General features: G+C 31.4%; 2 protein-coding genes across 2 annotated transcripts; one reads left to right on the forward strand and one right to left on the reverse strand.

Moving 5' to 3' along the window:
- Positions 1-498: 498 nt before the first annotated feature.
- Positions 499-3,002, reverse strand: LOC148575931 (serine/threonine-protein phosphatase 7 long form homolog). The gene is made up of 3 exons (XM_088502625.1): positions 2,880-3,002; positions 2,232-2,483; positions 499-732 (listed from the first exon to the last, which is right to left on the reverse strand). Exons 1-3 carry the CDS (start codon positions 3,000-3,002, stop codon positions 499-501), a joined length of 609 nt encoding a protein of 202 aa, XP_088358751.1.
- An 8,328-nt stretch (positions 3,003-11,330) lies between these two features.
- On the forward strand, positions 11,331-12,723 carry LOC107647999 (UDP-glycosyltransferase 84B2-like). Its single transcript, XM_016352034.3, has one exon. The coding sequence runs from the start codon at positions 11,341-11,343 to the stop codon at positions 12,721-12,723; it is 1,383 nt and encodes a 460-aa protein (XP_016207520.1). The 5' UTR covers positions 11,331-11,340.
- Positions 12,724-16,298: the final 3,575 nt, after the last annotated feature.

Consider the following 16,298-nt stretch of genomic DNA (forward strand, 5'->3'; position numbering starts at 1 on the left):
TGCGTATTGTGTCAGGCATATGGTTGCGAACTTCATGTCTCGGTTCAAGTCAGCCGAGGATAAGCGGTATCTCATTAATACTGCATAGAGTCCTAGCAATGCTGGGTACGAGTGGTACATGGATCTTCTGATGACATTATCGTGTGAGATGACTGACTGAGCCGGTAGATTTAATAAGAAAATATGGTTGTAACATTGTGATGGTGGACGTCGGTTTGGGGACATGACAACTAACATATTCGAGTGCATCAACGTGCTTTTTGAAAGGTACAAGATATCTACCAATTTCAGCTATTGTTAGATGTATGTACGAGAGATTGTAGTAGTTGTTCGTTCAGAAGGGTAGGGAGGCACATGCTCAAATGGTAGCGGGTAATCGGTATTTACAGTGGCTGCATGGCACAAGGAGTGATACGTCCATGCAAGTACAGCGGACCCCTACGATAGACCGCTACACCTCCCGAAGTCAGCCAACAGTGGCAACCATCTGATATGCACCTAATTGTTGGACTTGTCAGAAATCAGGTAACCACCGATCAACAGCATGATGTAACACCTAGTGTACTGTCGGAGGGTGGATGGATCCGTGGTACTCGGAGGCATGTGGCAAATTCTGTCCCAAAACCATGTCATCTTGATGCTAAATGACTCCTTCTTCTGGGCACCCTGCTGCGGACCCTGTGGGGGTCTGGCACCCAAGAGCTCCTCCACGTACTCTGACGATCGGATTTTCTGTCGGTAAAAAATTTCACAAATAAGTTCTCGTTGCAAGTATAGCTTCTAGACCGACAAGAAATCCTTTCGTACAAAAGTTTGGTTGTCACAAGTAACAAACCCCTAATAAAATTGATAACCGAAGTATTTAAACCTCGGGTCATCTCTCAAGAAATTGCAGGGAGGTGTATTTATTATTGGTTATGGAAGATTATCTTTTTGGGGTTTTTGAATAATGAACAGGAAAAGTAAATTGCATGCATTAAAGTAATAACTAATAAAGCTCTTAGCATGGTATGAAAACTGGAAATCTCATCCTAGTTATCCTTATCAATTGTGATGAGAATTGTTCATTACTCCCACTTAGTTAACCCTTACTAAATAAAAGAAAGTCAAGTGGACTAATTAATTTGATTCCTCAAGTCCTAGTCAACTCCTAAGGAAAGACTAGTTTTAGAGGGATCCAAATCAACAAGCAAATTCCAATTATCAATCAACAAAGAGTTTGATAACTCAAGTGTCACCAATTAATCAATTCAAGCTAAGAATGTAAAAAGCTAAATTAAAATCATAAATCTGAAATACCTCAAATTGCATTAAATAGAAATTCAAATCTAACATGAAGAGTTCATAAACCAAATTGTCAACATAAAGTAATTAACAAGAAAAATAAATAAACTGGAAAGCTAGAACAAATAAAAGTAGAAGAGAAATTAAATTAAAGGAATATTGAACATGGAATTGAGAATAGGTATTCCTAAAACTAAGAGAAATCCTAAATCCTAAAACTTAAGAGAGAGGAGAGAGCATTTCTCTCTAAGAACTACATCTAAAACCTAAAATTGTGAATTGATGAATGTTGTGTGAATGAATAGATCAATTCCTCCACTTTATAGCCTCTAATATCTATTTTCTGGGCCAAAAACTGGGTCAAAAATAGCCCAAAAATTGCTGGGGGCGAATTCAAATACGTACAGGTCGCTGAAATTTCTGCAGAACCATGTGTGCGCGTGGATTCACGCGTGCGCATCACTTATCTTCAGGGAAACTATGGCAAATTATATATCATTTCGAAACCCCGGATGTTAGCTTTCCAACGCAACTGGAATTGCCTCATTTGGACATCTATAGCTCAAGTTATGGTTGATTGAGTGCGAAGAGGTCAAGCTGGACAGCTTAGCAATTTCTTCAACTTCTTGTATTCCTTCCACTTTTGCATGCTTCCTTTCCATCCTCTAAGCCATTCCTGCCTTATAAATCCTGAAATCACTCAACACACATATCAAGGCATCGAATGGTATAAAGGAGAATTAATTTTTGGTAATTTAAAGGATTGGGAAGCAAGTTTTCAATTATAGAACAAAATTAGGAAGGAAAATGTAAAACCATGCAATTTATATGAATAAGTGAGTAAAGAGTTAATAAAAACCACTCAAATTAGCATAAGATAGTGGTTTATCATACTCCCATGTCAGTCGCTGGTACCAAGTCTGGAAATCATGCAGGCACCCACCCACTGGCTCTCCATATGTGCGTAACTCGAGGTGGTATGCAACGTTCTGCAGGGTGATGGTGCATTCACCCGATGGCAAGTAGAAAGTGTGGGTCTCTGGACGCCAGCGCTCCACGATTGGAGTGATCAGGGAGTTGTCAAACACAAAGTCCCTAAACTGCATCGTGTCGCCGAACTCAGCCTCCCTCAGGTGGATGATGGCGTCTGGGGGTGCAAGTGTGTGACTAACCCGCCTAGGTAGTAGCAGGCGAGGCCTCTGTTTAAAAGAAAAACTTTTGTAAAGATTCGATTCCAAACTAAGTTCTCTAGCATGTCCAAATCTATTGTAACAAATTTAAAATGCAACTCAAATAAACATCACAACATAATAAACAGAATACAAAACCAATACTTAAAAATCCTCTCCGAATTTAAAGAAAATATTAACTAATAAAAATATTTAATTAACTAATCAAATCAAAGTAATTAGTTATCTAACTTTTACTATGAGTAAATTATACACCTAACTCATGTTACTAACTTGTCAACTAACCTAAATTGTGTTACCTCAATATCATCCAATCTACTCATCTGTTAAAACACTAACTCTATAAAAGTTTTCGAAATAAAATTACATACACTTATTAATTTAAACAATAAAAATAACACTAACTTCAAAGTTGATAGCTCCTGCAATATGCCAACTAGCGTTGAGGCAGTTGATATCAGGGTCTCGTGCGTCCATGCGTGCATCCCTGTGTGCTATAACATTCGGGGAACTAATAAATATTAACATAACGGTGCAAGAAAGAGAGAATGAGAGAAATGTGGGGTCAGAGACGCTCTAAACAACTTCTATTTAGAGTTGCTTTCTAGAGATATCTTGTTTACACTGTAAATGAAATATGTAATAAAATTGTGAAAGAATAGAAAAATAAAAGAATTATGAAAAAGAAAAGATGAAATTTTATTGATTGTTGATTGAATGAATTGTAAATTATGAAGGTAAAACTAAGTATATATAGAGTATTGGCCTATGAAAGATAAAAGTAGATAAAGATAAGATAAAGATAAAGATAAAGATAACTATAAGATAAGATAAAGACTAAATTATAATTTAATTTGTGTATTCTGTTGGGCTGAATTTGTGGGCCGTGAGACGTCTTTATTGTTGTCATGGGCTAAGGTGGAAGAGTGGTTTAATACGCCCCCCGCAAGCTGGAGGATGAAAGATGTCAAGAACACTAAGCTTATTTCAGATTAAGATGGAAGGGTTGAGGAGACAAAGGCTTGGTGAAGATGTCAGCTAGTTGCCCAGAAGAGGGAATTGGGAGAAGTTTCATCACTCCAGCTTGAGCTTTTTGTCGAACCAAGTGACAATTAACCTCTAAATGTTTGGTCCGTTCATGAAAAACCGGGTTAGCAGCAATATGAAGAGCACTCTGATTATCACAATATAAAACTGGTGGGCGGATATGAGAGATGCGTAAAAATTGTAACACATTTAGTATCCATTGAAGTTCACAAGTTGTATTGGCAAGTGCACGATATTCTGCTTCCGTGGAAGAGCGGGCAACGGTGGTTTGTTTCTTGGTCTTCCAAGAGACTAAAGAACTGCCTAAGAAGAAACAATAACCTGTTAAAGATCGCCGAGTGTCAGGACATCCGGCCCAATCAAAGTCACTGAAGTCGAGAAGCTGAATTTCTGATTCCCTTGGAAAGAAAAGTCCTTTGCTGGGACTAGTTTTCAGATATCGTAACACATGCTTGGCAGCTTGAAGATGAGATTCAGTAGGAGATGCCATGAATTGACTTAATTGTTGAGTGGCATACATGATGTCCGGTCGAGTAGTGGTGAGATAGATAAGACGACCAACCAAACGACGATATACAAAAGGGTCGAATAGCAGGGGACTTTTATCTTGATATAGTCTTGTGGTACTATCCATTGGAACAGCGGCAGGTTTAGAACCTAATAAACCAGAATCCTCCAAAAGATCAAGACAATATTTTCTCTGAGATAAGCAAATTCCCTTCTCTGATTGAGCAACTTCAATACCCAAAAAATATTTTAATGGGCCCAAGTCTTTAATTCGGAAGTGTTGGTGCAAAATAGACTTAATGGCAGCAAGTTCAGAAATGGAATTACCAGTGAGAACAATGTCGTCAACATAGACTAAAAGGATAGAAATTTGATCACCAATGAATTTGACAAATAAACTATAATCAGATGAGGTCTGCTGATATCCATGAGATAGCAAAAGATGAGAAAGTTTGTCATACCACATACGACTAGATTGTCGTAAACTATACAGTGACTTTAGTAGCTTACAGCATTGATTCGGTTGAGGAGATATAAATCCGGGTGGCAGAGTCATATAAACATCCTCAGAAAGATCCCCATGTAAGAAAGCATTATTGACATCCAACTGATGTATAGGCCAATGCTTCATAGAGGCCACTGTCAAAACTAATCTGATAGTGGCAGGCTTGACAACAGGGGAGAAAGTTTCCAAAAAATCAACACCTTTAGTTTGAGTGAACCCTTTAGCCACAAGGCGTGCTTTATATTGATCAACTGAACCATCAGGATTACATTTGATGCGATAAACCCATTTACAGCCAACCGGCTTAACCCCTGCAGGGCAATCAACAAGACGCCAAGTTTTGTTCAGCTCAAGAGCATCCAACTCATCTTTCATAGCACTACGCCAATTAGAGTGTTGATTGGCGTCCTTAAAAGACTTTGGCTCAATGTCAGAATGTAGAGATAAAAGAAACTTTTTATGTGAAGATGAAAGAGAAGAAAAAGACATGACTGACTGAAGACAAAGGATACTTGCACTTTGAGAGAGATTGATTTGTAGATATGAGAGAGGAATTACACAAGTAATCAGAGAGATATGCTGGAGGTCGGTGAGGCCGGTCGGAATGATGAGGATGGGGTTGTCCAGGTGGTAAAGAAGGTGACGGGGGATAAGAAGGTGATGGTGGACTGGTGTCTAGTGTTGAAAGTGATTCGATGGTCATGGGTTCAACTTGGTTAGGAAATGATAGTGAAGAAGAAGGAGAGGTTGTTGGAGAAAATAAAGAACTAGGTGGAGTTGGGTTAATGGGTATAGGTGAGGGTTCAACTGGAAGACTAACTGAATCTTGTTTTTGAGAAGGTGTGTTTGGCAATGTTGGGCTGAGTGTCTCGAATTGGACATTTGTTGTGACTAAGGACAAGATTTTTTCATAAAAAATCACGTTTCTAGAAATCTCAATTCTTTTATCTTCTAAAACATAAACAATATACCCTTTAAAACCATATTGAAAGCCAATAAATACAGCCTTTTTGGCTCTTGGATCAAATTTTGATCTGTTTGCCATTTGGGTAGAAACAAAACATAAGCATCCAAAAACTTTAATGTCATGATAATTTGGTGGATGATTGAATAAAATCTCAAATGGTGTTTTAAAATTAATTGCGGATGATGGAACTCTATTAAGTAAATAAACAGCATGTCTAACAGTATAAGACCAAAAAGATGATGGTAAATTAGATTGAAACATAAGAGCACGAGCTATATTCAAAATATGTTGATGCTTGCGTTCTACCCTTCTATTTTGTTGAGGAGTTTCAACACAACTACGTTGATGAATAATGCCCTTTGAAGCATAAAAATCAGGTAAAATAAATTTTGGTCCATTATCGGAACGAATAGTTTTGACTTTGGAGTTGAATTGTGTTTCAATTAAAGTAATAAATTTTTTTATTTGATTTTGTACTTCTCCTTTTGATTTTAATAAAGTAACCCATGTAAAGCTGCTAAAATCATCAACAATAGTAAAAAAATATTTATGATTATGAATAGAATTTTGTTGAAACGGACCCCAAATATCAAAGTGTAATAAATCAAAACTTTCATTGGCTTTGTTAAAACTTTGAGAAAATGAAAGTTTCTTTTGTTTAGAAAGATAACAAATGTCACAAGCCTCGTTATGATGCATAGAGATAAAAGGAAATTGTTTATGTAAATGATTAAGTCTTTGCCCAGAAAGGTGTCCTAAACGAAAATGCCATATATTGGAAGGTGTAATGGGTGGAGATTGGATAGAATTTATGGAGTGTGTAGTGGATGAATTTTTACCGAAATTGGGTTCAAAAACATATAATCCCTCTCTCATTCTGGCCAAATCAATTGTCCCCAAATTGTTGCTCTGTAGAGTGCAAGAAGAAGATGAAAAAGTGAGTTCACATATGAGTGCTGAAGTAATTTTTGAAACAGAGATAATATTAAAGTTGAAATGAGGTAAATAAAGAACATCATGAAGAACCAATGATGGTAAAAATTAAATGATGCCTTTATAAGAAACAGTAGTTCGAGAACCATTTGGTAAATGAACAATAATAGGAGAAATTTGTGTGTAAGAAATAAACCAAGACAAATTTGATGCAATGTGATCTGTGACACCAGAATCAATGATTCAAGTATTCAAGAATGAATCTCGATTTGAAGAATTGTTAACAGTAGAAAAGGTATTGAAAAAACAAAGATAATGAGTAGTTGGACTTGGCAAAAGTTCAAGTTGGTTTGAAGGACGATCTTCTTCATTGAAAGGAAGTGCCATGAAAGAAAAGTGTTAGGCTGACGAAAGGTCCAAAAGAGGCTCCGGATGAAGTTGCTGGTGTGCCTTTTCTCCTTGATCCATGGATGTCAGCAGAGCTCAAGAGGAGCTCTGATACCATAATAAAATTATGAAAGAATAGGAAAATAAAAGAATTATGAAAAAGAAAAGATGAAATTTTATTGATTGTTGATTGAATGAATTGTAAATTATGAAGGTAAAACTAAGTATATATAGAGTATTGGCCTATGAAAAATAAAAGTAGATAAAGATAAGATAAAGATAAAGATAAAGATAACTATAAGATAAGATAAAGACTAAATTATAATTTAATTTGTGTATTCTGTTGGGCTGAATTTGTGGGCCGTGAGACGTCTTTATTGTTGTCATGGGTTAAGGTGGAAGAGTGATTTAATAATATGACTAGACTTATCTTGTTTATAGTATAAACGAGATAACTCACTTAATAGAAATTCGTAAATACTCTCAAATTAGTGTATATTGGTAATTAAATTATTTATTTTATTTATTTTAAAAAAATTCAGCTGTCATGTGGACCTTTTTTCTTTTTTTTTTTTTAAATATATATAAAATATACAAAAATATTCTTACATATTTTAAAATTGCACTTGACCTTGAAAGAACACAGTACCTAATTTCTGTCCATCTACATAGGTTTTTTGGTTATATTAGTTTAAATTTATAAGAATAAGTGTATCTAGAACTCACTAAAAAAATAATGAATAGGTCTGTTAAATTTAATATTGGATCTATAGTTTAATTAGAGAAATAATATACTATAAACAAAAATATGATGTAATAATATAAACATAGATAATATAATTAAAATTCTAAATTTTTTTTATTTTAATTTTAAAAATTTCTATTTTATCCTCTCTGATTTCTATCTAATTTTTTTTATCTCTTGATATAATATTGTATGAGAGTCCCAACCTGTTAATATTTGATTCTCTTAATCATTCACGTAAAAGCGTTTTTTTTATTAACTAAAAAATTACTATATATGTGAATCATGGATTAAAGCTCATGTAAGTCGTCGTTCAATTCATATTAAATTTGTGAAGTTCAGTCACGTAATTACTTAGGCCTATAATATTAATTCAAGCACAAATTATAAGGATAATTGGGACATTCTTGTCATATGATTATTTAACATTCATTGTAGCTAAATATCGAATCCGGTTTGGTGGCTGTTAATTTAGCATGGTGATAGCTATAATATAATTATTTAACTTTATTTTTTTTACGTTTTTATATTAATTAATATCCTTATAAATAACATAATATTGCCAAAATTATGAACAATATAACTTCATATATTTTATAACTCTTTAAATTAACCAATATAATAAAAATTAACAGAAAATTAGGATATCAATTAAATTTTTTTTTTAATATTCCTAAGATTATATGTTAAAGTTAATCATGATAGCATTGATTAAATTTGATTTTCATAACAAATAATAATAATAATATAAAATAAATATCTTTCTTTTGGATAAAATTATTAGAAATAATAAAAATAAATAAAAAATATATTTTTTTTAAAGAAGACTAATAAAATTAAATATTTACAAATAATATAATAGATAAAAGATAATTGTTTAAAAATAGATGATATAGAGTATTAATTCCTTTTTTATTCGTAATTGATTCCCAAACTTAAATTCTGATATGACAGACCTTTTTTGTTTTTAGTATCTAATTAGCATTTTATTTTTATAAAAAAATTAATTGGTAGTGACTTCAAATTTTATAGCACAATCTCTTACAAAAATAACGAATATTATTTTCATCCTACGATCGTCTACAGATTATACCATCTCGGACAAAAACGTTGCAACAATATGTCAATTTTTGAATAAAATATAAAGATCACACAGTCACATAATTCTAATTTCATTTTAATCGGAGATGGAATATATGACAATCCAACACTTACTATAGTTAAAGGCCTTTCTTTCATCTATGTAATTTTTGTCGTGTATTAAACGATATTAATTGACAAATAACTTTTCGAAAAATTAAAAATTCTATAAAAATAACCAACTATTGTATATATATTCTAAAAAATATTATCGAAATTATATTTTGATACGGTTTATCATAAAATTATTAAAGAATATATAAGATAATTTTATTCTTAAATTTTAATAATATTACGTCAAGTAATCTTATTTTATTATTGTAAATTAATAAAATTCTTTTAAAAATTTAAAAAATTCAATAGATCAAATTTTGTTTCATTTTTTTGGGTGCACCTTCTAAATGATTATCCAAATATTTCTACATTTATGTCAAATAAATAAGTCATTTGCTCAATATAAAAGTGAGTTTTCACTAATAATTAAAAAAGTGATTTTTTTTTAGACATTTTTATCTTATTTTTAAATAATTTATGGACTTTAGTTGTGTTTATATCTTTTGAGATTATTTTTGTTAGCGGTCTAAATTTTCGGATATCATTTTAATACTTTATCCTTTTAAATAATAATTCTTTGAATTTTTTTAATTTTCGTGGTATTTTCTGATTTAGCAGATCAAGGATTAATTCGCACGAATTGAAGCTCTATTTAAGGGTTTATCGCTGATCAATAAATTACTGTATGTACAAAGTGAAATTCAAATTTCTGACACTTCTTTAAACAGACTAGTGAACTAACTATTAGGTTAACTCAAGTTAGTTATAATTGTTTGAATACTAATGGTTGATTTCGAAGTAAAACTAAAGATTTATTCACTTCTAAAAAGTACTAGTAGTTGTGATGCGCGGATACTGATACAGACACAGGACACGATACGATATGAAACACGCGGACACACAAATTTAAAATTTTTATAAGATACGGGGACATAATATATATAAAATATATATTATTTTTTTAAATAAATTATAATGATATTTTAGTATTTTATTAATATTAAATATAAATTAATTTTTTATTTATTTTTAATATTTTCTTAATTATATAAAATATTTAAAATATTTTTTGTTTTCATAATTAACAATATATACTATTTATAAACTCATGTCAAGAATACATGTTAAGAATAAGGTTTGGCATGATAACATGTGATGATATTTAGGTTTGTCCAAAAAAAATTTTATTTTAATTAAAATACGGTTGAATATAAAAAACACACATATTTGACAAGTATTGATAAATAACGTATCCGAAATGTGTTCGACATACGGACACAATAAATAAGGAAAGTGTCCGTGCTAGTAGTCAAGTTTAGTAATATACTAAATTAAATGTTTCACTGAATAATTCCGGAAAGTTAAAAGTGTTTTTAATTTTATTTTAAAAATTTAATGCAACATATATTTTAATTTTCAAGGATTTAAGAGGTTGACTTATTTATTCATCCAATTAAAAGTTGTTAAATAATATAAGACAGTAAACAATTATTGCTATTTCTATTTTCATCGAAAATTATGCAATGATTGCTATTTCCATATTTATAAAAAATTGTTTAGTTTGATTTATCAAATATAAGTGAAACAATTTTTGTAAAAATATCTTTTAAAAATTAATTTTAATAAATTATTTTCAAAAAATAAGAATTTTACCGAATCAAATCTATATATTTACTAATTTCATGATTTTTTTTGTTTGATTTTATTAATAATAGCATTTAATATTTCAATTTAAAAAAATAATTTACATATATTATTTTCCTTCACAAATTTATTCTATCATTTTTATTATGATGAATAAGATCTATTTTATTCGAGTTCTAACTCATCTAAAATAAAAAGACGTGTGTTCCTTTGATATGTGACAATCATTTTTTAATGCAATCACACTATATTTATCACTAAATCAAATTTGAGTTCAATTAAGAAGTTAATTTTTTAAGTTACAATTTTTTTAAATTATTTTTATTCTAAATTTTCTAAAAAACTAAAAATTAAAAAATTATTTTACAATAAAAAATTAATTAATATTAACTAAAGTTAATTTTCATATATTTATTCATCAAATTTATATTGTGTTGACTTATTTATTTGTTCTAGAATATTCTACTAGACAAATATTTATGTAAATTATATTATAAGTTTGTTTGTGTGAGTTTTAAATTTTTTTTTTATTTTTTTAAAAGATCTTTTAAAAAAATAAAAGTTATTTTATATTTGGATATCTTATAAAAAGATCTTTTTATCTATTAAGTATGTTTAGATACAATAATGTAAAAGTATTTTTAATTTATTTATTATGCAAAAATATATTTTTTTAAACAATTTTTTTTTTTAAAAAAGGTATCAATTGTAACTCCTAAAAAAGAATTTTTTTATTTTTTAGTATTTTTATTTTTACTACTAAAAATTTATGAAACACGCGAAAAAATAAAAAAAAATATGAATTTTTTTAATTAATTTAACGAGACCCAATCAAGCACTATATATAACATGTTCTCCTTCTTACTTGAATCTCATATATGTATATGAAATATCGATAATTTTCTCATAGTTTTGATTCTCTTGTGCACTAAAAAAAATGGCCAAAGACAAGAGAATAAACGTTCTAATGGTCTCACTACCCTTTCAAGGTCACATTAATCCCTTCTTAAAATTAGCCAAACGTCTTATTTCAAAGGGTGTTCATGTTACCATTGCAACCACAGAAAATGCACGCCATCGTTTGCTTAAAATGCCAAATTCTCAGAGCTCAGAGATTAATCTTGAGTTCTTTTCTGATGGCCTTAGCTTTGATTTTGATCGTAGTGATCAAAATTCACTAATAAATTCTCTTTATACTAAAGGGTCTAAAAATTTGTCTACTCTCATCACCAACCTCACCAAAGTTGAAGAATTTTCTTGCATGATTGTTAACCCTTTTGTTCCTTGGGCTATAGATGTTGCCAATGAACATGGCATACCCTGTGCAATGCTTTGGATCCAAGCTTCTGCAGTGTTCTCTATTTATTACCGATATTTCAAGAACACTGATGATGATTTTCACAATTTGGAGGATCCAAATGAGAAGGTGCAATTACCTGGGCTTCCAACATTTAAGGTTAGAGATCTTCCAACTCTTATGCTTCCTTCAAGTCCTGATCATTTTAAAAGATTACTCATGCATTTGTACCAATCACTTGATAAAGTGAAATGGGTTTTTGGCACATCGTTTTATGAAGCTGAGGAAGAGATAGTGAAATCCATGGTTTCACTTACCCCTATTTACCCCATTGGACCACTAGTATCTCCATTTTTGTTAGGAGAGACAGAAACCAATGGCTTTAGTGTGGACTTGTGGAATGCTGAATATTCTTGCATAGAGTGGCTTGATAATAAACCAAATTCCTCAGTGATTTATGTGTCGTTTGGGAGTTTGATTGTGCTGTCCAATAAGAACATTGAAAACATAGCTACTGCTTTGAAGAACAGCAACAAAGCATTCTTGTGGGTGCTGAACCCTGGGGCAGATGGTGCTGATGAATTAGCTTTTGAAATTCTGAAAGAGACAAAAGGGAGAGGTTTGGTTGTGAAATGGTGCCCACAAGAGAGGGTTCTCATGCACCCTTCTGTGGCATGCTTTGTTAGTCATTGTGGGTGGAATTCAACGTTGGAGACACTCGTGGCCGGCGTGCCGGTCATCGCTTGTCCCGAATGGACTGATCAGCCAACAAATGCAGTGCTTATATCAAATGTGTTCAAGACTGGAGTGAATGCTAAGTCTGAGGAAGATGGAGTTATCAATGCACAAGAGCTTCAAAGGTGCATTTGGGAGGTCATGGACGGGCCAAATGCTCAAGAGATTAAAAACAGAGCAATGGAGATGAAGGATTTAGCAAGAAAAGCGTTACAAAATGGAGGTTCTTCTGACAAGCACATCAACCAATTCATCCATGATATCATCATTCACAACTTACACCCTTAAAATAGTATCAATGTTTGGCCTAAATAAATAATTATTGTTTCTTTAATCAATTGATTAAGATCTTTTTAAATGCAAAACTCTTTTTTCAGCGTGGAATAAAAAAAGAAATTGACATATAGGAGAGACCCATTACATTATGTGTAATGACACATTTCTAAGTCAAATTAATGAAATTTTTAGTAGAGATATATTATTGAAATTGTATCCAAAAGTTTATGTTCGTGACAAAAATAATCTTAAATGATATCAATGACAAATACTTTTCGAAAAATTTTGAAATCCGATAAAAATAAGTAACTATTGAATATATATTCTCAAAAAATGTTATCAAAATTATATTTTGATACGGTTTATTACAAAAATTATTAGAAAATAAGATATTTTTATTGTTAAAATTTGATAATATTACATCAAATAATCTTATTTTATTATTGTGAACTAATAAAATTATGTTAAAAATAAAAAATTCTATAGATCAAATTTTGTTTCCTTTTTTTTTTTTTTTGCACCTTCCAAATGATTATCAAAATATTTCTACATTCATATCAAATAGACAAGTTGATTGCTAAATATAAAAGTGAGTTTTTACTAATAATTAAAAAAAGTGATATTTTAAAAATTTTTTGTCATGTTTTTAAATAATTTATGGACTTTATTTGTCGTTTATAACTTTTGAGATTATTTTTGTTAGTGGTATAAATTTTTGGATATCATTTTAATATTTTATCTTTTTAAGTAATAATTTTTTTAATTTTTTTATTTTTACAATATTTTTTAGTCTGACAGGTTAATGATTAATTCATACGAATTGAAACTTTATTTAAGAGTTTATCGATGACCAATAAATTATTATATATGCAAAATAAAATTCGAACTTTCAATACTTCTTTAAATAAACTAGTGAACTAACTATTGAGTCAATTTAGTTATAATTGTTTAAATACTAATGGTTGATTTCCGAGTCAAACTAGAGATTTATTCACTTCTTCTAAAACGTATTAGTAGCCAAGTTTAGTAATATACTAAATTAAATGTTTCCCTGAATAATTCCGGAAAGTCAAAAGGATTTTGAATTTGATTTTGAAAATTTAATGCAACATATATTTCAATTTCAAGGATTTAAGAGGTTGACTTATTTATTCATCCAATTAAAAATGGTTGAATATATAACACAGTAAACAATTATTGCTATTTCTATTTTTATCGAAAACTATGTTTAGTTTGATTTATCAAATATAAATAAAACAATTTTTTTAAAAATATCTTTAAAAATTAATTTTAATAAATTATTTTTAAAAATAAAAATTTTACCGAATGAAATCTATTTTGTTTGATTTTATTAATAATAACATTTAATATTTCGATTTAAAAAATAATTTACATACATTTTTTCTCTTTACAATTTTATTCTATCATTTTTTATGATGAATAAGATCTATTTTATTTTTTATGATGAATACGATCTATTTTATTCGAATTCTAACTCATCTAGAGTAAAAAGATATGTGTTTCTTTAATATATGACAATCATTTTTTGATGCAACTAGTATATATTTTCGTACACTGTACGGGATAATTAATAAAAATATATAATTTTTTTATTAAAAGAAATTAAATAAAAGATATATATAATAATTATTACTATAAATATTTTACAAAGTTATAATTAAAATTAAAATGTAATTATTTTTAATGTTAAAAATATTAAAAATAATTAGTATTTGTCTTAACTGGTTTGGATTGATTGAGTAGTCATCTCACTCATTTACCTAAGTAAGTATTAGAGTTTCGAATTTCGCCTTGCGTATGTAACAACTCATTGGTTAGCGACAGACCCTTAATAAATTGAGCTTCAATTCGTGGAGGATTAGTTCTCGACCTGCCGAGTTGGAAAATACAGTGAAAGAAAATAGTATTTGTCTTGAAAGTAGAACAATTCTCATTGATGTAGCAATACTTATGGAGATTTGCCTTTGTTAAAATTTAATTGTGACGGTTTTATTTATTGGTATCATATTCATTCAGGAAGTCAACCAATATGATCAACGTTATTACCGGTTAAAATTTTATATTTTATGATATGATTTTCAAACTTCTAAACTTATAAACTTATGTCATTAAAAAAGCTATTAGATTGATTAATATTTTTTGGTAATATTACCAAAACACCGTAGTTGAGTATATTAAATTATGTAAAAAGAAACTATAATAACTTTTGTTATTTAATATACAGGGCAATTTACGCATCTAAATTGTTTGACCCCCAATATTACGCAAATACATTGTTTCCAAATTCAATACGCAAATGCATTGTTTCACTATTTTATGTAAACCGCTACTGCCAGTAGCGGTTTACAGGTGTGCATAAACCGCTACAACCAGCCGCGGTTTATGTGTGTGAGTGTGTGAGTGTAAACCGCTGCTGCCAGCAGCGGTTTACGTGCGTGTGTGTGTGAGTGTAAGCCACTACTGGCAGTAGCGGTTTACGTGTGTGTGTGTGTGAGTGTAAACTGCTACTGCCAGTAGCGGTTTACGTGTATGTGTGTGTGTGTGTAAACCGCTACTGCCAGTAGCGGTTTACGTGTGATGGGCTGAATGGGGCTGCCTATATAAACCATAGAGGGGCCAAATGTGGAGAGGTAGAGTGTTATTCACAAATGGAAGGGGAGGATAGTTTTGTGGCTCTGGTTCACTGCTCTGGAAAAATTCAAAAGAGCAAAAGGCATGGTGTAAAATTCACAGATAGAGAACCGCTTAGTGTTTTTATCCGGTCGTTGAATATGTTGGCGGAGATTAAGCAAAGCATATTACGAAAGCTCGGTACGTGTGGGACGAAGTGGGTAAAAAAATTATTTTACAAGATTCCCATTGACGTTGTCTCAACTGGTGTGAGATATGAGACCTTCGTGATCGGGTCGGATGAAGACTTGCAGATCTTGTTTCACTGCAGGCGTAGTTTTCCGGAGGTCAGGATAACTGAGCTGTTTGCGAAGTTGGAAGATGGTGTGGATAGCTCTGGAGCATCGGCACCTAATCCTCAGTCGACCCCAGCTGGTGGTGCATCAACATCGATGCCTGTGGTAGCAGTGGCCGTTCCGAATGCGGAGCCCGAACGTGCTGGGGCTGTTCATGCATATATTGGTCATGTTGTTCCTGATTTTGAATGCGATGCCGGACCGGATCGAGTTGAGAATGCACTATTTGACGATGATTTAGATGAGGAGCCTGTCGATATTGGTGGGGATAGTGATGATGATATTCCAAGAGGTGGACGTTCAGCCCATGGAGGTTTCGGTTCTGCAACACAAGAGTACCCTCCCCACCTCTCTTCCTTGAACTTGGAAGTCGTCGGCCAACAACAGAATGTAGATGCAACATTCGATGGGTAGGGCATGCATGATGGGACACCTATGACTGAATTTCAGATTAGCCAATCTTTCCAGAGTAAAGAGGAAGCCGTGTTGAGTGTAAAAGATTACAGTATTCGGCGTGGAGTTGAGTACAAGGTTATGGAGTCCGACAATCTGAAATACCAAGGGAGATGCAAAGAGTTTGGTAACGGGTGCACGTGGTTG

Source organism: Arachis ipaensis, chromosome B1, assembly GCF_059453495.1.
Source record: "Arachis ipaensis isolate K30076 ecotype BB chromosome B1, ASM5945349v1, whole genome shotgun sequence".
NCBI classification, from domain to species: Eukaryota; Viridiplantae; Streptophyta; class Magnoliopsida; order Fabales; family Fabaceae; genus Arachis; species Arachis ipaensis.